At 41.8% G+C, this 27,957-nt stretch overlaps 2 protein-coding genes across 2 annotated transcripts in view; one reads left to right on the top strand and one right to left on the bottom strand.

Moving 5' to 3' along the window:
* Positions 1–242: 242 nt before the first annotated feature.
* slc6a4b (solute carrier family 6 member 4b) lies at positions 243–9,146 on the bottom strand (the record flags this gene model as incomplete). The annotated part of the gene is made up of 13 exons (XM_080852633.1): positions 243–323; positions 594–761; positions 2,099–2,199; positions 2,399–2,498; positions 2,801–2,932; positions 3,255–3,367; positions 3,568–3,695; positions 5,066–5,169; positions 6,411–6,545; positions 6,904–7,042; positions 7,335–7,551; positions 7,811–7,945; positions 8,933–9,146. 13 exons carry the CDS (start codon positions 9,144–9,146, stop codon positions 243–245), a joined length of 1,767 nt encoding a protein of 588 aa, XP_080708759.1.
* An 8,090-nt stretch (positions 9,147–17,236) lies between these two features.
* Positions 17,237–27,957, top strand: part of sgsm1a (small G protein signaling modulator 1a) — a gene marked incomplete at its 5' end in the record, with an annotated part of 34,250 nt that continues 23,529 nt past the window's right edge. Inside the window, 3 exons of the mRNA XM_080852632.1 lie at positions 17,237–17,243; positions 17,361–17,404; positions 25,242–25,317. Of these exons, the coding sequence (XP_080708758.1) occupies positions 17,237–17,243; positions 17,361–17,404; positions 25,242–25,317 (127 nt within the window). The remainder of the gene's footprint in view (positions 17,244–17,360; positions 17,405–25,241; positions 25,318–27,957) is intronic.

Here is a 27,957-nt window from a genome sequence, read left to right as displayed (position 1 = left end):
AATTCTAGGCTTAGTTTAATTTCATTGTCGTAGTTGGATCCAGGTTAAGATTTCAGAACATTTTTGACATCATATGTATTTAATTATAAATTAATAGTGGCTTTTACACCATGTCTTCTATAGTATGAATTATGAATTATTATGAATGATGTATTATGTGTATTACTATCTTGGAAGTTTTGTCTGGATGTCTTGTCTGGAGACCCAGGATAATGTCCAGTTCTGCCCAGTGCTGTAAATGACTATTGGACAGCAACCATGCCAATCCCATCCGTGTGAAGGTCCGGTAATGTTCGTTCTGGATTCAAACACACTGCAAGGCGCTAAAAAAACAACACAATGTGTTCAAGGTTACACGATGCTGGTAAGGTCTTGGGTGCAGAAAACCTCTCTGGGTTGGTCAGTGCAAATAGCCAGATATTCAGTCCTTCATCTATTCACTCAGTTTTCCATTCTAGTTTGTTGTTTTGAATCCAAGATGTCCCAGTTACACTGACCTGTATGTCAGGATACCCCCGGACACAATAACACATAATCTCTTGAAATCTATCTATCATTCATGGACAACTCAATGAAAATGATTCAAATCGTACCTGCTTCAGAGATCCAGGAGTCCACGCCAGCTTGTACACAATGTAAATGGGGATCCACATGAAGGAGGAGGCTCCAATGAGGCGGCCCACACTGATGGTCCAGCCTGGGTACTTGTAGTCGAACAAGGTAAGGGGCTGAGGGTTGAGTAGTGAACTCACTATAATATACTAAGGGGAAGGAGGAAAGAAAGCACAAGGGTTGATAATGGCTCTCTGTGGTCCATTTGCCCAAGATAGAGGACAATATTCACTTACACATATCTCATAAGGGAACACCTGCAGAAAGACTTCATGAAAATATCACAAAATGGTGAGTTTCAGTATATAAGCTCAAAATATCACATGTTAAAATTACACAAACGCACAAAAGGTGCGGGTCTGGCAGAAATCTGTTGGTTTGGCCATGATCATGTATACTATGGTTTGCTCCATTTTTGCCTATTTCCCTTGCTTTTGTATCATGAGGCATCTGTATTTTGGGTGTGAAGATTTCCATTTGCAAATTTTTTAGCTAAGAGGAAAGACATGAATCATGAACATAAATGGCACCAGAAAAGGGTTCTTCTAAAAGAAAATTGTAGAACCCCCCCGCTGATGTTCCTGAAGATTGTAGAAGCCCATATTCTACACTCCATTTCTCATAAGACATATAGGTTTTGTCTACAATATGCAACAACAGCACTTTTAAACAACCATGAAGCAGTGTTTGTGTATGTGTCTGTTGCCTGCAGGCTGAAAGTAAACACACTTTATCTTTCTTTTTTGTCTTCCAGGAGCGCAACAGAAAGCTCATAGTGAAAATGTCAGCCTTTCAGCATTGGTTCACCATGGGGAAAATTAGAAATGATATATGCAAAGTGGAGCCTGGAATATTAAATCATGCAGGGCAATAGAATTGACATTTTCACAGATGGGATTTGAAAATAGGAGCCACAACCAGGATGCAATATGGCAATGACCAAGAAAGGGAAGTTAGGTATGCTTCCCACTCATGTGAAAAAGGACAACAAACTATTGTAAATTCTACTGAATAGTATATCTGAGCAGCTATAAAGGCAGCAAGGCAAAATTATAACATAAAGATTTTCTTCTGTAGTAATTTCAGATTCTGCAGCACAAGTTGAATTTATGGAATTTACCTTTTAAGAAACCTGGTTATGAACTCCCATCAGCTCCCATGCATAGGTCACAAAGATTGCTTTGTGGAAGTTAATTCCCAGTGGACCATTTGTATTAAAGTGTGGTGCAGTCAAGCCCAGATCAACAGCTTGCTTTTCCAAGAGTGAAAACCTGAGCTTACAGACTGAATGACTTCACTCCAAAATGTTTTTTATAGCTGGCATTAAATGTCATGCATAAACCCTGGCTGCTTTTAAAAATGAGCTATTCCATAGTCTGTCCTCTGTTTTCAGACAACTAAAATAGACAATGTATTTCTTGTGTTGTATATTTGCGTGTGTGTGTGTTTTCTTGCTTGCTTGTGAAATTCTTTCGCTGCAACTTACGGCCAGAAAGGCTGGGCTAATGGCTACCCAGCACACCTTCCAAAACATCCCAGGACTGTAACCCAGCATGGACTTGATGTCATTACTGAACCTTGTGATACCTGAAATACAAGCAAAAAATAAGGTGAAACACGAAAGCACATGATCACTGAAAACAATTAAAACAATATCTTGTGTTTCACAATAGTAATGTATTTTCCTGTACTTTTAAAACTGTCATTAAGGATAATACGATTTCTCCATGATTCATGTTTTGTTGTTGAATGAAGTGGAATTAGTGGGCCACACAATTGAACTCACCGTAGAACCAGGAAACAGCGATGGCCTCCAGGAAAACAACAGCAATGATGGAACTGCCAACCCCAAACTCCTCCAGCAATTTAACCACATACGCACCCCCCTGTCAAAACAACCATTACTCATCAGCCCAAAGACGCCGACTGTTCTTTTGTCAGGAAGGATTAGGCCATGTGTAACATTTAAAAAAATGGTAACACTAGAGTGGGGGCATAGAGTGCCAGTACATCCAAATGTGCAATCATGAGTTGATGTAATTCAAACTAGTCATTTTATCTTTACATTTCATATGGTGGTGTAAATATATCCTCCCTAATGAAATTTCAGTAAACACAACACTATGTCCACAATTCACTCCTGCTGCTAAATATCAAGAGAGGGGTGAAAAAAAAGCCTTAAACCCACGTGAGTGAGTGTGCTGAGAGAGCCCATAAAGCACAGCACGACGAGGCCGAGGACAAAAAGCTCCCGACGCTGGGACAGGTAGTCTGGGTACTCATCCATGACGGCTGTGATGATAGCCTCCAGCCCTCCGAACTGAGAAATAAAGAGGAACAGACAGGCAGCTTGCGTTAAGACTTAATTCATTCCTTTAGACTGATGTTAGAGCTGTGCATGTTGTGGCTGCTGTAACAAAGTGCCATCTGAAAACATTCAGGTCAAGATAATGTTCTTATTTTATTCTGACATTCATTTAAAGGAAATGTACAACGTAGTGAGACACTGAACAGCTTGCAAGTAATCTTTGGGTCAAGGACAGGGGCTATTTGGATAAAAGTTACAAATTGATTCTAGAAACATACATGAGAGGTCTAGTATTAGTCCAATTTGTGTTTCTGTTAGATTGAGTCGTTCATACCGTGCTGTCCAGTCCCAGTGTGATCATCATCATGAAGAAGATGATGGCAAAAAATGTTGGGGCCACCATATTTGCAATGGCTTCTGGGTAAGTTATGAAGAGCAAACTTGGTCCTGAAAAACAATCACTCTCATTTACCTCAGGTAATGTGATGTTCACAGAAAGCGTGGGAGTCTATAAATCACTTTATGGTCATAAAAATTATACTTGTACTGTTTTTTTTTTTTAAACACATTTGACATACATTTGAAGAGGAATTTTGTCTGGTATGAAGCACATATTCAGAAGACTGTCTAAACGATCTAAATGTCACCTGTATCTCTTGCAACGTCTTCCACATTGACCCCACGTTTCTGAGCCATATGTCCCAACACAGTGAAGATGACGAAACCAGAGACAAAACTGGTCAAACAGTTCACCAAACTGGTTACTATGGCATCCCTGCAACATAGCAAATTGAAAAGCGAAAAGAAATATTTGAGTTTGTCTGTATTGCTCAAAAACACAAGAATGGTTTTATTGATATACACATTTGCTTATGTCCGTGTCTTAAAAATAGAATTCCTGGCATATGCATTCTCTGGATTTGTGTCTGCTCTCCCCATCTTGTTGAACGAATGCTAGGTGTAATGTTAAGGTGACGACTGATTCCAGATGTGCTTGTGTGAGCTGTGTGCCGCATTTAGTTTCTCTAAAATGGAACCGAATTGACAGTTTGTATCCTGCTGCAACATCACTTACTACTACTAGGCGTGTATACCGTACACTGTTCTTAAGGTGTGAGTTCTCCTAATCAGATTTAGTTGTTTAGCAGACATCATCAGTAAATCTTAAAAGTGCAGCAGAAATATTGTCAGTTAATGTGCTAGCTAAGGTCTGCTGCTGGGCCAGCTGCATCTGCTCTGTTGGCAGCGTTTACACAACCCATAAGTGTTGAGCAGGCACATGTTCATCCCAGCTGTCTGCACTGCACTGCACTAAAATACAGGCAGAAACATTCATGGGGGTCCCCCTTTGTAAGCATGTGATATGGGACAAGGGGCAAGTGCCCTGCAAAGAGGACACTTGTACATTTGGGGGCATACCAAATATGGGTTTTCTATACATGTGCTTTATCCATTCTTATTTTCATGAGTCCAACACATATTCCAATCATTAGTGAACACATTATTTTCAGAATGTACCTTCACATGAAAGGAATAGAAAGGAAGCACGTCAACAATCTTAAGGCAGTTACTGGAATGATTGCGTTCATTCATATCTTACAAAGCTCATTCAGGGCACTTCCTTGTGGGTATGCGTGTCTGGACAGTAGCATTTACATTAACCACATGCAAAAACAGAGCTGTATAGTAAACTTAATGAAGTTTACTCTTCTGGACTGGCCATAGCCAATTTGTCTCCATTGACTGTCGTCATCACTCTTTTTCTAAATTGCATTTGCCCTTGAAGAGTTTTAGGGCATCTGTTGAGGCCAATCCATACACTGACTCAATTGGTGGGTGTTTGTTTCTTCCTTCTTTGTGTAGACAACAGACCTGAATGTAAATGAATGATGCTTTCTATAGATAGCTCAGCTCGGTCATTAAAAATAGTCATTACCGTGCACCACATTAGAGATTAGACCAGGAGGTAGCAGGTACAGTTCTGTACAATTTCCTGGCTTCCTGACTTTAAGCCAACCATACCTCAGTGACACGAGGGCTCCACATCAGTACGATGTGATGGGAATAAATTGATTAACTTGGTGAACCGGATAGATAGTGACTGTGCCTCAGTTGTGAAAATGACAGTTGGATCAGCTCACTGACCTGTAGCAGTTGTTAGTGAAGGGATTGTAGCTGGAGAGTGCAAGAAGGACTCCAAAGCCAGGTCCTAAAGAGAAAAAGATCTGTGCGGCAGCATCTACCCACACCTGCAAAGAATTACACAGAAAATGACCTCTCTAATTTCATGATGAATGATACAGTGAGATCCAGATCCAAAAATACACAAGGTTACTTAAAATAAAGTGGGGGCATTTATGAATAAATCATTCTTCCCCTGAAATCCCCAGTGTTACAAAGGTCTTCAAAATTTCTTAGCAGTGGGGGCCACAGCATCATTGAGAGATCAGGGATATACTGAGTAATCCTTGCATGGTTGATCCAACTGACTGTTCACAGCACAAAGAGATCTGAAGAGCTGTGCTCAGTTTTGAAAATGAAGACAGAGTGTGTGGGGGATGGTGTGTGTGTGTGTGTGTGTGTGTGTGTGTGTGTGTGTGTGTGTGTGTGTGTGTGTGTGTGTGTGTGTGTGTGTGTGTGTGTGTGTTTGTGTGTGTGTGTGTGTGTGTGTGTATGTGTGTGTGTGTGTGTGTGTCTGTGTGTGTGTGTGTGTCTGTGTGTGTCTGTGTGTGTGTGTGTGTGTGTGTGTGTGTGTGTGTGTGTGTGTGTGTGTGTGTGTGTGTGTGTGTGTGTGTGTGTGTGTGTGTGTGTGTGTGTGTCTGTGTGTGTGTATGTGTGTTTGTCTGAGGTGGGGAGAATTTGTTTGATGATGGAGAGAAAAAAATGTAAACTAATTACGCATGTCATTATGCTTCCTGAGCTTTACTCACACATCTAATTCCTATCCCTGTGAGTGTGTGTCCATTCACAAGCATGAGCTACAGAGCTCATTGGGCAGCAATAACACAGGAATATACATTAGGTAGCAAAACTGAATACAACACCACCACTACCTTTGAAATACAATACAAAGACCACTAGTCAGTGCTACAGGCTGCTACAAAGGCACTCTTGAGAACATATTCGTCTTCATCTGACCATAGCATCTGGGTCTGGATAGAATTACCACGATGTGGGTGTATGTGTACTGAAATAGTTTTGTTGTTGTGCAGAGGTTATAAGTGGTATATTTAATTGACGGCATTCATTTTTGTATCGTTAACCCCGATTTGCTCTGGTGAGGTACTATTGCTGTTTTCTTTATATATATTTAGACATTTTCTGATGAGTCTAATGCTTATTTAAAATATCTCCGTCACTAAAATAAGTTATGACTTCCGTACCTCTGCCAGTAGTGCTTTTGATTTCCAATATGAATGTGTGCAGCAAACATGTTCCACCACTAGGCACAGGTGTGGATAGGGATGTGGATACAGTTACAACAACTCACACTGGTCTCCAGGAGTTTGTCCCACTTGGGCTGCAGGTAGAACACCACACCCCTCCAGGCCCCCGGCAGCGTGGCCCCGCGGATGAGAAGGATCAGAAGCACCACGTACGGCAGGGTGGCAGTCACCCACACCACCTAAGAGCACAGAGGCACCCTCTCAAAAGTCTTACTGGTCCTCTGATTGGGAGAGTTCTTGCATCCTACCTGGTAGAGCAACACTCCAATTATGTAGTGATAAGGTACATACATTACCTTCAATTTAGTCTCTGTTTTGTCTTTTTTTATTGTTAAATTGTTTGATGAATGAGTGAAAAGAAAACATTTGAAAAGCACGTGATCAGATGCATGCATGACAAATGGTCGATAATGTGGTGAACATTTGTATTTTACAATGTCATACATTTCATGTAAGCCCTTTCCATCAGGTCACCTTATATCCTTTAATCAACAGGTGTGTCTGTGTGAAGACTCTGTGATGTGGCACTGAACTCACCTTCCCTGAGGTCTTCACGCCCTTCCAGAGGCTGAAGTAGACAATGGTGAAGATGAGGAAGAGGCAGAGTGTGAGTTGCCAGCGGACGCCTCCCACGTTACTGAGCCCGTCGGAGTTCTGGATCTGCAGCACGTTCCTCCTGGTGAAGACAACACACAGTGAACATTTCTGCACCTCTGTAGTGGATGGATAAGTGTGAGCTTCATGTAAAGCCATTACTTCACCAGGGGCCATGGTAAATCAGTTTTCAGTCAGATCACAAGGGCTTGGTGAAGTGGACAACAATTATGGCAGTTGGCTCACTTATGGACCCACTGAGTTACACTTTTTTAGTGCTTTTACTTGTGCCATCCCTGTCTACCCAAACACACACACACACACACACACACACACACACACACACACACACACACACACACACACACACATACGTGTAGAACTCCTCTGCCGGTGAGCGAGAGAAGTTGGTCCAGTTGACGCTGTTCTGAAAGTAGTCGGTGCAGTTTTCCGTATTCCAGGCGTTGTTGCAGCCGGTCCAGGGTAGTGTACTGGAGAAGGAGGAGTAGAAGTAGAAAAGGGCCCAGGCAATGATGGTGTTGTAGTAGAAGGAGACATAGAGGGCGATGATGCAGATGGCATACCCTATTCCTGAGGCCAGCAAGAACAAGTGACAACAACGATTTAATATCAACAATCATTTTTGTATGGATTTCACAGCACAACACTTTTGTTTGCAAAGCAAATGCAATTAGCACCATAAGCCAAAGAATCAAGTTCAAAGTTTCTTTCTCAACTGCATCTAATGAATGGCAAACATCAGAGTGATGAGCAGTGACCAATTAACAACTGATGATGAGCAGTGAGCAGTGACCAATTAACAACTGTTGGGAGATGCCAAGTGAGGTACCTTTAAATATGGGACAGATGTGTTTCCATATGGAGATGGCCCCTGTCCTGTGGAACTGTCCCAACGCTAACTCCATGTAGAAGAGAGGCACACCTCCGAAGATCGCCATGAGAATGTAAGGGATGAGAAAAGCACCTGTGCATGAGCAGGAATAAAAACGTACACATCAACCAGTTACATCATCATAATGGTGAAGTGGATAACATAATCAGACCATTCCTAATTGTCATTTTAAACCAGACGGCTGCATTTGAACTTGATGGGAACCTTTAAATGTACATGTATGTGTGGCTGGGGGGAGGCATTGAGGGAGTACTAAGAGTGAGGATGTAAGAGATGGTAAGAGAGATTATGAGAGACAGACAAAGAGCAAAGGAGAGAGTCAGAGAGTGGGCTGCTTTTAGAATGTCACTTTGCTGATATTCCTTAATCACTGTAAATGAATGACTGTTGTTCATATTCATAATCTTGCAAATGAGATGGCATGCAGTGAAATTGTGTAAAACGATTCATTGCATACACTGGCAATTATCTATATAGAGACACATATTATTATTTGGAAAATGTTCACAGCTAAGGACTGTAATGAAACTGGATTAACATATTCTTTGGAGCTTTGAATACATTTCTCACCCACAACCACAAATCAGACAAGCCAAACTAAAATGTTTTATAACATGCAAAACAAGACTTGTGTTTAGCCTTAATTTAGGTAATTATAGCGACAGTAAATGGTAGATTAAATTATTACACGGATGCTCCAACAGATTCATGTCAAGATTATTTACTGAGTATACATCTAGATATGGAACATATTACTGTTCCATGACCTAGTCACTGGATGTATTAATTTAGGTCACGTCCTTATAAGGATTATTTTCATGTTTCCAAGGACTTGCTCCTGTCGTTGCGTTAATGTCAGTCATGTCAGTCAGGACCATGGATAGCTCCTGGTGTTTCTGTGCAACTCTTCTGACATCTTCCAGTAATAATTTTGTGTAATTATTATAATTACTGAAAAAACAAACAACCTTTCTATGACACACAATCACCCTAGTAGTGTTATATATAACATCACGATGTTAACTTATGAGTAGTTTTATCCACACAAAAAAAACTTACCACCACCATTTTGATAACATATATATGGAAATCTCCAGACATTTCCAAGATCCACAGCAAAGCCAATGACAGATAAAAGGAAATCCATCTTTTTGCTCCATCGGTCCCTGGTGTCAGTTTGTGTGATCGGCACTGGGTTGGTGTTGTATCCGGAGTTCGATGTACTCTGGGCACAGAGATTCCCACCAAGAGCCGAAGAGTCCTGTTGAGGCATCGTTGGTCGACCAGACACTCCGGTAGCTGAATAAGTAAGTTTTTTTTTTGTTGATAAAAACTTACTGCCGACTGAGGTAGAAAAGACTACCAAAAGTGGTGGTGTGCGGAAGAGAATATGCAGCACTTTTGGAGTCGCATCCAAAGGTGAAGGAGAGAACTCAATCCCACCTGAGTGCACATGCAGCAACCGAATGAGATTACCGGAGACAGATGTGCGCGAACGCACATGACACCGCTTTCTTTTTTGCAGAACTACACAATTGAGCCTCTCACAGACATTTGCCTTTGCAGTCTTTATTTAATTTAGTGACCATTGGAAGTCGTTTTTTCGTTTTTTACGAAACGTTTTAAACATATGAAGAAACTCTGGTGACAAAGAGGCAACTGAGTTTGCAGCACAGGAAACTGTGACATAAAACATTGTGCCAGGATATGAATCAAGTCCACACGATATCAAACACTAGAGATGAAATAATCTAATTGGCCAATGCGTACAATACCATTTATTTTGCATTCATAGTGAACCTGTGGGATTATTCGTTTTCTTCATCCTTTTTCTTTAAGAGACTAATTTATCAGTTTTCATTTTTTTCCCCTTTGAAGTTATGTGACAGTCCTGTTTAAAAATGATAAGTACTTGTGTCAACTTCTGTTGCATTACATTTTATAATTTACAATTAAAAAAATATATATATTTATATTTACATGTCAGACGTTAGAGATTTGAGGCTGTGGTTCATATCTCAAAGTTAAAGATATTTCAGACAATTAGCAATTATCCCAATACAGCAAGGCAATATAGACAGATACAAAAAAATGTGTACATAACAAACAGAGTACATCAAATAATTCAGTAGCCTCTAAGGCCTAGCCTACATCTCCAACAGACCATGTCCTAGGGAAACTGGTCATTTTATTGTTCAGAAAATCTGTGCATTCTCTTGGGTCACATATTCACATTTTACACATCTGAGGTGGGTGAAGGTCCTGAAATGAATGCATGAAATGGAGGAGATGGCATCATGTAACACAGCTCTCAAAAGCACAGAACCATTTTGAGAAAATAATTTACTGAACTGCTTTTAAAAATGTGTTGCATGTACTGTATGTCTTAACAAGAGGCACAAAGCGTAGCGCAGAACAAAACATTTTGGTGAGGCACTTTGAAACATGAACACAAACAAAGAGACATCTAAAGAAAAAAGCAGTGGAAACCCCTACATCTAAAATCTCTCAGTAGAAACATCTCAACATCCTCAACCTCTTCTCCAAACGACCTGACCAAGCCCTGATGGTTGTATTTGTCTCCAAAGCTCCTTTTACTGAGTGAGTCTTGGGGACATGCGTGTAGAACACGTGTGAACCTGTGACATTTTGCCTGATGATGTGTAAACGGCATCTTCTGAAGGCCAGGCCCTCTCGTGCCTGGAAGGCTTCTGTGGAGCCAGAGCAGAAAATAACATTTATGTGGTATGACTGGGCTCGTTAGCAGAACCTAATAAAATGAGTTTGTAATTGAATCCACCCGCTTTTAGCACTGGGTGATTTCTGAAAAGTCCTAACTGGATCTAGAGACTGCAGATCTCTTATGGGTCAATGGACCTAGAGTGCACAAACGAAGTTAGCCCATGAAAATGGAGCTGTCAACGGGACAGGGATGAATGGCCATCTACTGCGGCAGTGATACAGTTCAACCTCCTGTCCTTGGAAATACAAATGGTTGGAAAGTTTATTGGTTGGTTGGTTTGTTGGTTTGTTGGTTGTTTTTTTTTTTTTTTTTTTTTTTTACAGTTAATTGAAGTTTTAATAAAAAAGTGAGATATACCTTCACTCTATCTGCACTCAGTGTATTGCCATATACCTTACGATTTGTATTTTCACATAACATGCATAACATGTGAGAAACATGATTTACTTTTGTTGAAAGTTAAGGTGAAAGTCAATCAGAACCAATGAGTTTTTAATATTGCAGGTCTTTTTTAATGATGCCAAATCTCTATTAAAGCACTGACATAATCAGGCTACGAGCATCCATGTAATCTTGAGTAATGCCACTCTGCCATCCTCGTGACCTTTTCACAAGCTCCTTCAACTCACTCACCATTCGCCCCGGTGCTGAGCTAAACGACCAGCCAGGGTGAAAAACACATGGGCCTGTGTGTGTGCGTGTGTGTGTGTGTGTTTGTGTGTGTGTGTGTGTGTGTATGGGTGTGAGGGGGTTGAGGGGGGTTGAGGAGGGGTGAAGAAGTAGGAGGAGAGCACCCTTCCCCCCGACCGCTCCCCCCCAACCCTCGAGGGACCCGAGCTAGAATCAACCAAACCGGCAAATCCACGTCGCTGCTGGCATACAGTTCATGTATCTGAGATCAACGCTGCTGTCAATCTGCACGGGGCCAGCACGGGCTAGGGAACATCAGAATGACGGGGCCTCGCTCGACATGCCCGCGCGACCATTAGAAGCTGTCGACTCGGATCACACAGTGACCTGAGCAAGCCTCCCCATGGAAGAGGGGGACACGGATCTGGATTGGCTGCATGTGCCGGAGAAGCAGGTCGGGTTGCACTTTTGGCTGCTTAACCACAGTTTTCACCTCCCGATTCTTAACTATGGTTGGAACTTCCCTTTTATCATAATTATTGATAAAATACCTCTTCAACAGCATCATCATCATCCACTGTATCATCATCACCATCATCCTCCTCATCGTCATATTACTCTTCCTTTGCATCTTGTCTTTTTGGTCTTTCTCCTTCCCTTCTCTTCCTCCCACCTCATGTCCTTCTCTCCTCCATATTTGGTCTCCCATCTTGTCCCAATCAAATCATCTCCATTGTACTCCTTATCATCGCGATTTACCATTTACCGGTGAATCGGTGACACACTTCATCTTGTCATCCATGTCATGCTCTGTCATCGTCATGCCCCCCCCCGCCCCCTCCGTATTAATGTTTACTATCCCATCTCTCACCTGTGCATCCACTAATGCATTCACCCACTCTCATTTGTAGTGTTTCCCTGCATGTGTTTGTCCATTCTAATGAAGGGGAGCCCTGCTTGTTCTACATCCCCTTACCAACAGCTCCGTCACGTAGGGGATTGTACACACTGTGCTTCACCTCAGCCTTAAACATGGGAAGGATTACTGAGAAGTGTCGTTGTCATTTCAAGGGCCGATGCCTTGGTTTCTTTCAGGCCTGGCGGTTGACCCTCGGGTGGGGAGGGGAGGGGTGGCAGGGCAGGGGAGGGGTGGCAGGGCACAGGAGGGGTGGCAGGGCACGGGAGGTTTGGGGTTTCATTGGTGAGTCACTGTGTGAAACTGGTTGTGTCAGAGCCACCTCAAGGAGAAGTCCGTGTCCTGGCATTTAGCACATTTTGTAACACTCATAAATGCGTATGTGAGAGGAAGTGGAAAGAGAAAATACTGAAAAATATCCACAGACCTACAGAGGACAAGAGTTGGGTACTAATTTAGTGGAATTGTGATATACCTATGCAGGATAGCCACACAAGCTCCAACAGATGGCTTCTCATTTCTTTTGTCCTTCCTATTTACTCTTGTCTTCCATCAAACCATCTTGTTTTCCTTTATGATTATCACATCCACTTTTTACATAGTTTAACTGAAACCACTTATAATTGGGATCATTTACCAAATTTACAATTACACCACTCATTCATTTGAACAGATTTGATTTATGTAAGAAGCCTACAGAACATGAAGTTTGTATTCAGACTCTCTTGGAATCAAACAAATGACCATGTTATTGCCAGAACTTTGCAAATTCAAAACTACAGACCATTCGTTTACTGAGGGTATGAATAATGAATAATGTGAAATATATGTATGATAATATGTATAAATAAATATAATAAGAAGAAATATGAATAATGACATCATGACAACATCAACATTTACTAAATGACCCCCCATCACATTGTATAGTGGTAGATGTATATGTAAATCACCCCATGGCATTGCATAGTGATGTAATTTATCCCCTTGTCTTTTAGTGGCCATTTTCCATGCTGATGTTGGTTAAATTAATGCTGGATCCTGGGTGAAGGATCGATTACACCAAATGCAGTCTCCTGCAAAACTCTTTTAAATATCAGACAGTTATTGAGGAAACATAATGAAATTAGTTTCTGTCATCCACTTTGCAATACATTTATCTTGTCTTGAGCATTTGCAGTATAGTAGGAGATACTGACATTTACACTTAGGTAATCCTCTCTTGGCTGCATCTAATGGTGTCTGTCCCTGCAAATGTGTTAGTACCCTGTTCAGATGACCTTCCAGAGGCTCCTTGCACACTTGAATGCAGAGAGCAAACACTTAATCAACTCCCACCACGGGAAAGCTATTTCAAGTTATCTGAGTGCGCTGTCACAGTTTTATAATGTCTGGATGACTAGAAGTTGAACACTTCAAAAATATCAAGCAAAGCTCCAAAGACAGGCTTCATATAAGAATGAAATGGTGACCCAAAGAAACCATAGGACTCCAAAGTCTCTTTTTGCTTACTGTATGCTTTTACGTCAGTCATTTGTACAGCAAATGGTGTTTCGGATAAATCCATGACCACTGATCAATCCCTCTTATCAGTCCAGGGAAAGACAGATCATACGGCATGATCCTCCTGTTTGGATTTTAATTTGACACATTACATGACATACTTTTCATTTTTTTTAATGTTATTATGAAAATATTATCATATTTTCTGCAGTAAAGACCACCTCCAAATCCTCAAATAGATTCAACATTCTGTGTTTGATTCATTGCTCAACTGAGTGTTTCATGTGTAGTATTTCTTGCGTCTGGCCTTTTGATGTCTTCACATCCACTGTCCTGCCAGCCAGCACACTGCACTTGGATGGCACTTGGTGTGATTGGTGATGTTAAACTGAGAAACACTAGCTCGTTTCCATTTTTTTTTTATAATCCGAGTCAGATATTTAAAGGACCAATTCCCTGCCAAGCATGTGACCAGTCAAACCTGACAGCTGCGATGACTCCTAATGCTACATATGTTCTCACGTCTCGTGTTGGACGACTTTTACCCGTGCATAATCACCTCAGCGTCTGTCTGCGCACTGATGGAGGCTGGCAGTGGAAAGAAAAGAGATAGCGCTGGGTGCGATCATCACTGCATCATTATCTCTCTCTCTCTCTCTCTGTCTTCTCTGGAGGCCGGTGTCATCTTGGATTACCTGGCTGCCCTTACGCCTGCTCATGCTCCTGACAGCTCCGATCTGCAGGCCTCACCCTTACCTATTGCCCCTACAGCAGCCTCAGGGCCCCGGGAGCTCCGCAGTGAGCCAAGACGCGGTGCCAAGACCACACATGTCCACTCTCACAGTGTTTCACCAGTGCTTGGTGCCTCAGCCAATGAGTGTGATTAATGTATGGAAGACTCCAAAGTCTGATTTAGAGATTGTGTGATGTTGACTGGAAATGGTAGTTATCTTATGCCAGTGCTGTTGCATTTATCAACAGGTGTTTGTCACATGCAGCTTTAAACCTAGGGTTAGATATGTTTACTGAATGAGGACTCTGTGCAGAACAACATGAACAAATCTGATCACAGTGCTTATGAAGAGTTTTACGATGTCCCCATCTAGTGGCTGCATAAAAAAATGCAAGTAACCCTGTTGAATGTTGTCATTGACATCACAAAGCACTTCAAATGTCATCTTTTCAGAAATTGTAAGTCGAGCAAAAAGCAAAAAGACAGCATATATCATTCAGAATTGCCAGCAAAAACTGAGGCAAACATGAAGTATCACCAATATATTCTTGTCGTCTGTGAGTGGAGGTCCATGTAATGGTCTTTTAAATATGTTTTCTTTCCTTGGGGAGCATAGGCAAGGCTTAACTAAACTGTAGCAACATGTTTTAACATTATTGAGCAGCTGAGTAGCCTTAGGGAGCCTGTCCCTGTCAGATATCTGACTTGTGAGACTTGGAGCTGAGTTGTAACCATTCCACAAACATCCGTCAGTCAAATGGGTCAAAATATATATTTTTTCTATTCACCTTTTAGGAATAGAAATTCACAGACAATTTACTGGTGTGATGACATTCTCTCAGCAACATACATTGCTGATATAGCTCTGGATCGAATGTCATGTATGCAGTATTTAATTTTTATTTCCAGCGATAGGGCTCCATTTACCCAGGAGACTCGGTGAAAAGACCAGACACTGGCTGCACTGGCTCTGTGCAATTAGTGCAGCTAATAGTCCCCCCAAGGTTGCTTAGCAACTTGTCTCACTAGTGAGGAAGAGCTTTTGTGTTTGTAACCAAATTTCTCCTCCCATGCCAGCTGCAAGCTGTGAGCGCCTCTTGATGGTGGAAGATGGAAACCAGATAAAGGAAAGTCCCCCAACATATTATTCTTTGCACACTAGTTTTCCCCACTCATTTCTCACTGAAATAGTATGCAAGCCATCCTCTAAAATATGGTGTTGATCAGTCGGTTCAACCAAGATGTAGCTGCTTCCTCTGTTTATCTGGTGTCAGAGTCTTCTCAGCTTCTGTTTAGACACAGGGGAGAAAAACTGCCATCTCTTCTGGAGCCCCATGGAGCCGCAGCTTCTTGTTCACTGAACCTCTGCACTCTGAACTCAGACATCAAGCCCCTCCACATAGCATGAATTCACACATATGACATGCAAAGACACATGATTCTCTCCAAACTCCATTTCTAATTAAAGAAAGGTTTTATTTGTATGTGACAGTATTTCAATTGAAACGCGGTGATTTGGAGCCCTGTGAGTATTACATCTTATTATTCGGATGACTATAACTATAATGTACTTGAGCAGTGGGAGAGCTGGTTGATATTGGAAGCGGCATGGATATGTGAAAGTATATTATACAATTACATTAATGAGATTTTGACTGAGGATAAATTAATCTCTGTGTGTGCTCTGTGTCTTTACCTCATTAGCTCTGACAGTGGCTGTGCAAACAAACGCAAGAGGGTGGGGAATATGTTTCAGTATGTTTGTGTGGTGTAATGCTGTGTAAGTCTGTATTTCATCAAGCTGAAGCTGAAGCTTGTATTTTTCCAATCCGTTCGCTATAAGCAATTTATGTCATTGCAGCCCATATACCAGAACTCCAATTAATATTTAAAGTGAGTTTAGTTGTTCTATTTATTTTATTTGGATAAACAAAAACTAAATGTCATTTACAGAGTTTTTGTCATGGTGAGCTGACTGTCCTCTGTCCATAAAATAGTGCTTAATGTGACCTGCTGTACTTCATTTTTGTAATGGTAGGCTATTTCCCATACAACCATTAGGAGTGCCAGTGATTGAGAGGCAAACCTGATTTAGACCACAGTTCAAATTACCACCAGGAGGAAAATCTTCAGTTAGCCCTGCATTCATTGGTACATTTTACATCTTAAATCAGGGGATGTTTTCCAGGTCCTTAATTATAGTCAAACGAAATTATCTAGACTAACCAACATGTATCATTTCTCTGAAGAAAGATGTGCAGAGCCCAGACAACATCCAGTTTAATGGATATGAGACCAAACATCTCAGCAGATACTTCTGTCCCTCGTGGTGGAAAAAAAATACTTTACAACTGCATTATTGATAAAGAGTAAGCCTGTAGGCCAACAGCCTACAGCATAAAGGAAAGGTACGCAGATATCATCTTCGAAAGACCTTTTCTTCCCTAGAATGGTAGTCAGGAACTTTAAAATCCCCTTCTGTTAGGTTGTTAATCAACTGAATCAAAATCATCTGGTGGGTCATCATCATTTGGCAGTCATAGACTAGGACTAGGCAACGCTACATTTTCCAGTTGCAGATTTATTTCACTTTAGTCATTAATAGCCTACAGTAATTAAGAAATGTAAGTTGTATATGCTATCTCTTATAGGCCATTTGTTTCTGTGCACGGTTGCCTTCACTACTGAAATTCTGTAGTGATTAGTGTCGCTTTAAGAAACGCGCTGGTGGGGGCCGACCGTATCGCTACTTCTACTCAGTCGAGAAGTGGTGGCGGGCAGGGCTACACGCTTTGTCCACAGAGCTGTGCTTTAGGAACTGGAGCCATGGCAACCGCAATGGCAGGTGAGGCAAAATAAGCTTTTGAAGATAGTTTGCACTTAAAACAACATGGCATTCATAGTTTGAACCACTCCTCTAACAGTTTACTGACAAATTATCTTTTTTCTTGTTATCTTGCAGAAGCGGAGACGCGTCAGCGTTTGCTCAGGACTGTCAAGAAGGAGGTGGGTGTTTTTTCCGCTTCTGAAGTCTAATCAAATCTAATAAAACAAACAAGCGGATGGAGGGAAGGGCAACGCAAGCCTTCAACACAAGGCAGAGTAGACGTTTTATTCTGGGGATGTTTAAACCCGGCAGGAATAGATTTAGGTGAGCGTAAATATATCCAAACGCATATCGTTTTACTAAAGATGAACTCAAGTTGTCATATTTTGTCAGACTCGATAACGCCATGGAGTGATTTAACAGTAGGCTACTAAATAAACTAGGGTTATCTAGGATTCTTTATGTTCACTTTACATGCTTTTGTGTCATCAATGTAAATACAATGTATTTTTGAATTGGTGGTGCCTCTCCTGGCTGATGAACCATGAATCTAAATTAAACTTCCAGGTCTGGTGACTGTTTTGGTTGAAGCTAGGATCATGGATGGTGGTGATAATTCTGGCGCCTTTGATTTCATATTATTACCCTTTTCTTCTGTCAGCATTATTTTGTGCCATTTATGCTTTCTTTGAACTCCTGTCAATGTAGTCAATCATCCTTCCAGTCAGAAGAAGACTAAAATTAAACAGCTGTTATTGCATGGACAAAATATCTCATCATAGCACAGAGTTTCTACAGGCTACAACAATAAGTTGTCTGTGCCCCTCTGTTAACGAAAGAGAGCCAATAAAACAGGCATTAGCAATTGCTAAATGACTACAGACATTATTGGATTTTACCAGAGGTTGTCAAGATGGCCGGTTTCTGTTCATTTTGCTTCATCTGTTAGATTCTTCATCTTAAAGGCAAATGGTAGTGGTGAATCAAGAGTCAATGTTCATTGTCAAGTCATGAATACGTGGCTTGTTAGTGTTTTGCTGTCACCAGTGATGAGTCATGAAGCCTTTTGGGGACCCAAAGTAACTACAAGATAACCCAATAACTACAGAGCTTGTCAAGCTTCTGTGCACTTCAACTCAATAGTTTGTATTGGAAAAGATGGAAAAACATAAAACTGTAAAAAGTAGTCCTATAGTGTTGTTATAGTGTTAAACGTGAAGTAATTATGTTTATGATAGAGGATTGGAAAACAAATCAAATTTTACTGATTATTTGAAATGGCCAGCTTATTGTATAGCAGAAATCGTTGGAAAGGTCTTTTGATAGAAGTAACCAGTTAAGATTTGCTAGAAGTAACCAGAGACAATTAATTTGAAGGTAGAGTGTACATAACTGTGTATGATATGTCGGCTGTTGACACCAAAGATTGGCAAGTCATGGACCTTTATTATGCCTCAGCATGTGACGGACAGGCTGTCACTGACATCAAATGTGAGGATGACTGCCCTAGAGGTGCTGTAGAAAATAGCGAAATATAAATCAGTTTCGATGCAGCAATACTGCGATACTGCGAAATGCATCCTGAATTCCAATTCCAATTGGCTGTTGTGTCAGTCATTGATTTTCAATATTGATTTCATATGTTTAGGCAATTTAATGATAATAGGTCTTGGAAGAAAGGGTGGACCTAGACGTATTTGTTGTCTTCTATTTTTGTTCTAAAGTGTACTTCAACAGCCTTTTGACTAAATTGCTCAATTTTGATAAATTGATTCCTTCAAAACCCTCAATAGCGTCTGGAATTAATATGTGAATATGGATTCATCTCCACTACTGTCTTTTCCAACAGCTATGCCTTTGGTTGTGGCAAAATCATATGCTTTAGAATAGCAATTTTCATGTGAGTGCTGACAGTGTGGAGGATGTTGTGTCCTGGCTCTGCGTCAAGGTGTCAGAGAGTGAGGACGCGTTCCTAACCCCTCCCTCCCTAACGCACCCACACGCAATCCCACACCCATCCATGGTCATCACACCACTGCAGTGACCCACGTGCTGTCACACTTTCCGTCTTCGGGGAGGAACATGTGACCTTATGCATGGGAGACCATCTGCCCTTGCTGTAACAAGGTTCTGTTGGGATGGACGTTACCATTGCACAGCTCGCTTATCAAATGTCATGAAAAACGTTTTGATGAGAAGTTCACTCAGATCACTCCTTTTATCTTACAAAATTATTTATTTTGAAGAGCTTAACGTAGCAAGAGCAACAGTGCAGCTTATATGTGATGTGCAATGATCAGTGATTTGGAATTTACTGCTAAAATTCATTAGCTTAAATGATGTCTCATGGAAGACAATTGCCCATGTAACTTTGTTACTTTGTCTGCCTGCACAGAATACCTTTCTGAGGGCTCCAGTCTTAATTAATCCCTTTACCAGTCCATCGCCTGCAGTTGTATTTAAATACCCTCAACGGGATTGCAGAGCGGAATAACACCATGCCCAACCAAGTTAGGCCAATACAATGTGATGGATATTAGACGATGTAGTTAATATTCACCTGCACAATTTAGGGATTCCTTTTTTCGGGCTGTGCTGTCAAATCTCTTTGAGAAGGTAATTGTTGTGGATAGTGTTCAGTGGTGTTGACACAACCTTAGCACTCCCTTTCTGGTGCATTGTGCAAGTGGACAAGCCAATACTGTCATCTTGTCAGAAAGAAAAGCAATGATTAACAGCCCTGAAGGATATTCTTTGCCTATTCGTGGAAGGATTCACAATATGGGATGTGGCATTGTCTCTGGTCTGTCTGTAATTTCAACATCTGATTATAATTTGAGAGCATTTGGCATTTGAGACAGGAAACCTTATACCTATAGGAGACAGTCAATAAGATAAGCAAACATGACAGGCCAGATTTAGCACATACAGTATATTCAGGTAGACTCAGATCCTTCTTCGGTGTCATGTATATCAGCACATCGTAAAAACCTGCACAGTTCAAGTTTAAGTTTAAGCACATGTAAAACATGGACCTCTTTCTGCAACAGTGTATTTTTTAATCTCACTTGTTTTCACTGTTGATTAACAATTCAGATAGTTAAAGTTAATAGTTACTCAAATAGTAAACAGCTAACACAATTTGAACAACATTTTCTTTGGACATTATCATCCATGATTTCTGACCACATCAGTGTGTATGGCTCTGTTTAGCATCATAACACCTCTTTTAGAGGTCCTCCATATATTCCCTACTGCAGACTGTCCCTGCCCTAAGCCATAAACACAAACACACGCACACACACTCACGTGTGGGACACACCTGTATTTGCTTAATGGCAGAGCCAGCCCACTCGTGCTTGTGCACACACACACACCTAGCCCCGAGACACGGAGTTTATTTACCTTTCCCTATCTGTTCCCCTCCCCTGTCTCTGCCCACACAAGGAATATGGTTTCAGTTTAAGGCCACGGTGCAGTAAATCAACCTGACCTGAGGGAACCTGTCTGTTGTCTTTGGCCTCAGGCATGTACACCTCTCTGTGTCACAGTCGCTGAGGATCACTGAGAATGGATTTTTAAATGTCCTCCCTCTTGGCTAGGCTTTGCGTGTTTGCATTCAAGAGACTTTAATTCATTCACTTAACTTTCCACCTGAAAGGTATGATAGGTGTTGGTATTGTGGAGATGAATGTGAGATTTCCTTTCATACATTAAAAAATAACAGTCGCAATAGTCACGCGACCCGTCCTATCGATTTTTCTTTTTCTCTCTCTCTCTCTCTCACACACACACACACACACACACACACACACACACACTTATCTAAACACCTGAAAACCAGGCAGTTTGTTTGCTTCAGTGTTTTGCCATGGTGATAGCATCATACAAATATTGCCTGTTTTTGCCCGTTTGATAATTGGAGGCAACGCAAAGGTCAGAAATATTTTCCAGAAACTAGATTATGTCATTCGAAATTCAAATGGTTCTGTCTTCAGAACTGAGTTGCTTTGACACAGTATTCAGGTTCAGACATGGCCTTACATTATTAGAAGATTAAACTTGAGGATCTGACAGAAGAGGACACTGTATCGAAGGCAGAGTAAGTGTGAAACAAGATTGCTCACTGAGATGAAATGCTATATATGTTTGTTTAAGTGGTTTGCTTTTTTTGTGTCGTGAAACAAACAAGTTAATGTTATTTGACTATCTTATATTCTTGGTGCCATGCATTGTCATACAATTTTTAAATCATCTTTTGAACAATTGTCATGGAGTGCTAATGAATGATAGAGACTTGATTTATGAACACTACCGGTCAAACATCTTAAAACAGAAATGTAAGCAGTTCAGTGAATGACCTGAAATGGGACAAAGGCTTGAAGTAGTAGTTATCTTGATGGCGGAAAGGGCAACCAATAACAAGGGAACACAGACCGACCATTATAACCCCTTAAAAGCGAAGCTTTTTCCTTTAGAGAACTTGCAGAGAAAACCAAGATGTCAGAGTTCAGTTTCCTACAGCATCAAAAGGCACCAGGAAACTGGTGGGAAATCTGACAGGAAGAGATATGGCTCACACAGAGCCACAACAGAATCAGAAGACAAGGTTCTGAGAGTCAACAGCTTGCATGGCAGGCAGCTCACAGGACTACAGCTTCAAGCATAGCTTCACAGTAGTTGAAGTATGCAAATCTTCGTTTCAATAGTGAAGAGAAGTCTTCGAGCTACATGTTTGACAGGCAGTAAGAAAGCCATTGCTAAAATGGCAAAATAAGAAAAAGATGCTTGCCCAAGCCATGAAGCACTGGCAGTAGACTATTGAAAACTGGAAGAAGGTCTTATGTATCGATGGATCAAAATTTGACATCTTTGGTTCATCACATAGAATGGTGTTTGTACACTGTTGAGGTGTGACAGGACGGTTCCTCAGTGTTAAACATGGAAGAGGAAGCACAAGGGTCTGGGGGTCTTTTGCTGGATCCAGTCAGGCTATGTCAGAACTACCTTAGAAGAAAAGAACACGACAGTAGGCTTCCAATGGAGACTGTGCTGGACATTCCATGATTTAGATAGATGGATACTTTATTAATCCTAAAATTTCCCTCTGGATTAATAAAGTATCCATCTATCTAAATCATGGAATGGCCATCACAGTCTCCAGACTTAAACCCCATCAAGCTGGTTTTGGGACAAAGAACTGTGAAAGCAAAGTGAACGTCTGCAACACTGTTGGGAAGAACTCTCTGAACAATATTTGATATCCACTGTAGAGAGAGTACCGCGTGTGGGGTCAGCTGTTATATCTGCAAAAGGTGGCTACTTTGATTACTGGAAAACTGGAAGAATAACTTTTGACTAGTAATGTATTAACACTAACTGTACCAAAGGCAATAACTGAATGAGCGAGTGTTAATGGAATTGCTTGCATTTCTTAATGAAATATTGCATTGAAACTTTTTCAAGCAGCCATCACTATTGTTATCCCCATAAAAGGCAATAGTTTGTCACCACATTGAATGATTCCCTAACAAAAGAGAAACAATTCCTTATCTGAACAAAATGCGAGGGATTACAGGAATGACATTTTACTCTGAGATCACTATTTGATTAGTTTATCTTCCATACAAATATCTGGCAGGTCACCTACGCCTGCTTTCTGTTATGAAGCAACCTCAAAATAAATGACCTGTCAAAGGAAAACTAAATCTTTTGTGGTTGTTATACTAGAAAATGTTATGCGGATAGGCCTGTGTATGGCCTTTAAAACAGCAGATCACCTCTTTCATTGCCATCAGTACATGGGGAAAAGAGTTACACTTTCAGAAAACAAGCTACACTCTTTCCCTAAAGACATTTAAGACATTCATTTAGATTTAGCTCTATGTGGCTGTTGTCAAAGGCTCAAGACTGATTAAACAGCAGAAGGGTCTGTGTATGCAGGTTAAACACGAGGTTCTCATCAGCACTTGACTTGATGTGTAGCCTATCGATCCCTCTTCTCTTCCTGATTCAAACAAGTGCCACTGCTGCTGCGGTGCCCGAGGGCCTCTGCTGTCTGTGGCGACACATGTGACCCATCAGTGTGGACGCTGCGGTGACATCCAGAGGCGTGCAGGTTTTATCCCTTGCCGATGACAGACGTCTACAGTCTCATCACACTCCCTTTTAGGATTTATGCCCCCCCTTCCCCGGTCGCACTGACTCACACTGGAGAAAGCCTGACAGAATACCCCCCCCCCCCCCCCAGCCCACCTGCGCCCCTCACTTCCCCCAACCCTCAAAGCTCAAAGGATCTGAAATGATTTGCTAGACGAGGTGCTAAGTTATACGCCGTGAAGGTGGCAATGATGACGACAGAGAAACTCCCACCTCTGATTGGATTTTTTTTTACCGCCGGGGAGGTGAGTCACCGCCGCTGGCCGTGCTCCCGTTGGTGTTAGGCACAAATGCACACATGTAGGAACAACACAGGCACACACTACGAGAACTATGTGTACACAAAGCAGATAGTCGCCTGTCTGCACAGTTCAAATTTTTTAGGGCTATGTACTGTACCAGGAGATTATGTTTCCGTGGGATACAGCGTTCACATGGGATACAGCGTGTTTTCTGAAAAAAACATAGAACGTTTTTTTTAGCACAGCAGCAAAACTAATTGTCATGAAGAAATTCTTAGCAATGCTGTGGTAATACATAAACACAATAAAAACACCTTGAAAAAGACATTCCATCCCATTGTTTGGGAACTTGGCAAATTAACTGCACATTTGTCTGTGTCTCATCTGTATGTGTGTATGTGTGAATGTGCGCGCGCAGACTTGTTTGGGTTTTCCGCTGTAATTTCTGACCTGGGGAAAGACACACAGGGAAAGACACACAATAACAGGAAATTGCTGCCTCACACTGATTATCATAAGCCTAATTAGCTGGTTGCTGGGCAGCCCTAATTTGATAAAGGAATGGCATGTGTGATTGTGTCTGTGTTTGTGCGTGTGTGTGTGTGTGTGTGTGTGTGTGTGTGTGTGTGTGTGTGTGTGTGTGTGTGTGGTTAACGGTTCAGAAACACTGAAGTTTTGCTGGAACTGGGGAAGCACAGGTTCTCATGAGGACGAAGCTTTTCACTCCACATTCAAAGATTGCTTACCCTACACCCATTTAAAAAAACGTTTGGAGTGCTCATGTTTTCATCTACTGATGACAGTGTGATGTGTCTGAGTGTGTGCGTATATAAGACTGCAGGCCGGTGTGTATTGTTGATGCTGAAAGGCTGCTGCTCGGTGAGACTTCAGAGGCTGCTGCCTAAGGCACTCTGACATTCTCCCTGCTCCCTCTTCACCCGGCTGGCCCCGGAGCACCCATCTGAAGTTCTTTCCTTTCTTCCCCTGTAAGACGCCGAAGATTTGATCAAACCTCCTTTAAGATTCAGCCTCTCCACCTACCTACCCAGCCAGCAAGCCACCCACTCGACCTCACCTCCATGACTTGATAACTGGTGCAAACTGGCTGGTGACTCATTCTCTTGAATGTTGTGTGCTCGTCTTGCTCTACTCTTCCTTTCTCTCTCTCTCTCTCTCTCTCCCTCTCTCTCTCCCTCGTTCTCTCTCTTTTCCCACTACCAGTCTCATTGATGTCTTTTGCATCATCCTCTGATTATATATATCTCTTTAACTTTTTTCTTTCATCATCCTTTCTCTATGTGTTGAGTTGAGTTTTGCCAGTTGATCAAACAACCGCAAATCAGTGTTAAATGTAGAAATATTTGCTTGAGTTAAATTAGAAATGTAATAAAGAGTGGTACTGAGGACGTGGTTGCAAAGAGAGCATTCGGGGATACTGTTTACCTGTCACACAATCTGCCGCTAGTAGCAAGGCTAAACTTGGTGTTTTAAGGTTTTTGTCTTTCTTGTACCCTTTTCTCCCAAACCACAAATCCTTACTTGTCGCCATGGATGGTATGCGCTGGTGCTGAGCTCCCCACTCACTGATGGAGTCTTTCTTTCTGTTTTGTTTTAGGTGAAGCAGATCATGGAAGAGGCTGTCACCAGAAAGTTTGTTCATGAAGACAGTAGCCATATTGTGTCATTCTGTGGTAAGACTGCAGGGAAATGTACAGCACATTGTGAAATGAATTCGTTCCTACACTCACTCATAGATGGAGAGAGCTGGAGGAGAGGGAGAGAATAAAGTAATCTGTGATGGGAAGGGTAAAGGTGGAGCAGGATGATGAGGGAGGAGGATGGTGGCTTGGTGGAGAAGTACAGGAAGGGGTGATGGAGAATATGAAAAAGTGGCAATGGTGCTTTATGCGCTGTTGTGAGCTCATGTTAGGTTTATTTCAAATAATCCCGGCTCTCCCGGTTTCTCCTGGCTCTCCTGTTTTCTAGTGTGTGTGTGTGTGTGTGTGTGTGTGTGTGCTTGCATGCATGTGTGTGTGTGTGTGTGTGTATATGTGTGTGTGTGAGAGAGAGAGAGTGTGTGTGCATGTGTGTGTGTGTGTGTGTGTGTGTGAAAGAAAGTGTGTGTGTCTGTGTGTGTGTCTGTGTGTTTGTGTGTGGGTGAATGTGTGTGTGTGTGTGATTGTGAATGTGTGTTTGTGACTCTGTGTGTGTGTGTGTGTGTGTGTGTGTGTGTGTGTGTCTGTCTGTGTATGTGTGTGTGTGTGTGTGTGTGTGTGTGTGTGTGTGTGTGTGTGTGGTGTATGTTTAAAAGCGTGTTTGTGAGCACATGTTCCTCATAGCTCCATTAAGTGTTCAAAGTGCCTGTTTAAAAATGAACTGGTGTCCAATGGTTACGATCCATATGTTTCGTGTGGGAGACCGCAGTTTGGGCAGAGGGAGTGTTTGTTTTGGATGTCTCCTGTGGAGCATCATGGAAGATCCACCAGCAGACTGGGGTTGTCACACTGTATTACCCCACTAATGCCTCTGTAACCATGCTGAGTGCTGGGGGACTATTGATGCGAGAGAGAGAGAGAAAGAGAGAGAGAGAGAGACTCCAAATGCTTCTGTAGCCATGTTATATGTTGAGAGAGAGATAGTGCATTTTTCCCACCTAATGCCTCTATAACCATGCTGTTTGACGAGGAACTGGATGGTTGAGAACGATAGACAGAGAGAGAGCTGAAGGTTGGGTGTGTGCGTGTCTGTGCATATGCGAGTGATCACGCATTGGTGATCCTGCGTGTCATGAGTGTGATGGTGTGCAGTGCGTGTCTGTATGTACATTATGTGTGCGTCCATGCGAGTGAAAGCGTCCACCTGTCATTTCCACTCTCCATTGGCTGTCCAGCCTCAATAACCCCGCCCACCATCTGCCTCCCTCTTCCTGAAATGGCACACTGTGAGTCACACGCCGCCCCTGATCCTCCACTGGTGGACACACTGAACACAACCAAAACCAGAGACAAATTACAATCAGTGAACACACAGAACTTCATTTACTGTAATTACCACAGGCTGTGAAGCACCAGACAAAAGGCATTTTTTTATACTGTCCAAGCCTCCTAGGTGTATGTGTGTACATAATTCACTTGGAGTCAAAGTCTGTGCAGTAAATGAGGCTTTATTCACACAAGAAAGCACATACCTGAAGAGCACAGTCAGTGTGGACACATGTGTCCAATTTCCGATTTCAGTCCGATTTAAATTGGATATTGGACACATGTGTCTCCCCAGAACTAGATTCATTGTGTCCGACTTGAGTCCGACTGGACTCCGATGTAAACCCCTGGACACACGATTCGATTCCGCTGGTAATTGGACTGGGCGCGCATGTGTCTCTCGTATCTGATTCAAATTGGACAACAACAACTTTTGCACGTGCTTGAGATCGTGCCCACAGACATATACATGCATCATATATGTCTATGATATGATAATCGCTGCTAGACGCTCAGTTCTTGTGCTCCCTCTCATTCACGTTGAAATACTGAAACCGAAACTAAACCTTTGAAACTGGAACGCAACTGTTTGGGACAGAACCCGCTAATTCAGTGAACAAATATTTTCATATTACTTTTCCACCAGTTGTTAGTCATGTTATCCATTCATATCGATGTGAATCAATCAATACTAATACAACTTTAACTGTGGTGTGTTTTTGTTTCATTTCACAACGTATTTACTGTATAATCAACGGTAGCAGATGTAAACATTCCGCATTTGATTTGAACTGACGGCCAAGGTCTAGATTGGTCACTGCCATGTGCTTTGAGATAGAGCAGTTAACCCCCCATGGAGACCCCATGGAGAGAATTGGATGGGATCGGAGTGCTGCCATCATGTGCCCGCACTGAGTGTTTTGGCAGTTTTCTTGTCCCTGACTTGTAACTTGTAACTTGTACCTGCAATAGCCCTACTTGCCATATATGAAGTGATGTAGTAGCCAGTTGTGCCACAAAAATGTCTGTTTGATGTTCTGTTGTCAAAACATTGGGAGAAAAGCGCACCATCTGGCAGGGCTGTCTAGGACTGTTATTTTTTTAAAGTGAAGTAAACATTTTAGTGTCATTAGTCATTAGTAACGAAACTTTCACAATCTGTTACTTTTCTCAGTTCTTTTAGTTTGGAAGCAGATTGATAACAGCCATTAACTCCCTCTTTCTCTTACTCTTACTCATCCTCTCTCTCTCTCTCTCTCTCTCTCTCTCTGGTTCTCACTCTGCTGCTAAGCAGCATGTCTCTGCCTTACTGTGTGGCATAACCACAGCAGTAAGCAGTAAGTGTGAGAG

Source organism: Sprattus sprattus (genome assembly GCF_963457725.1).
Source record: "Sprattus sprattus genome assembly, chromosome: 15".
In the NCBI taxonomy this organism is placed as follows: domain Eukaryota; kingdom Metazoa; phylum Chordata; class Actinopteri; order Clupeiformes; family Clupeidae; genus Sprattus; species Sprattus sprattus.
The sequence above is the reverse complement of the archived record's forward strand: the minus strand, read 5'-3'. Positions and strand labels throughout refer to the sequence as shown.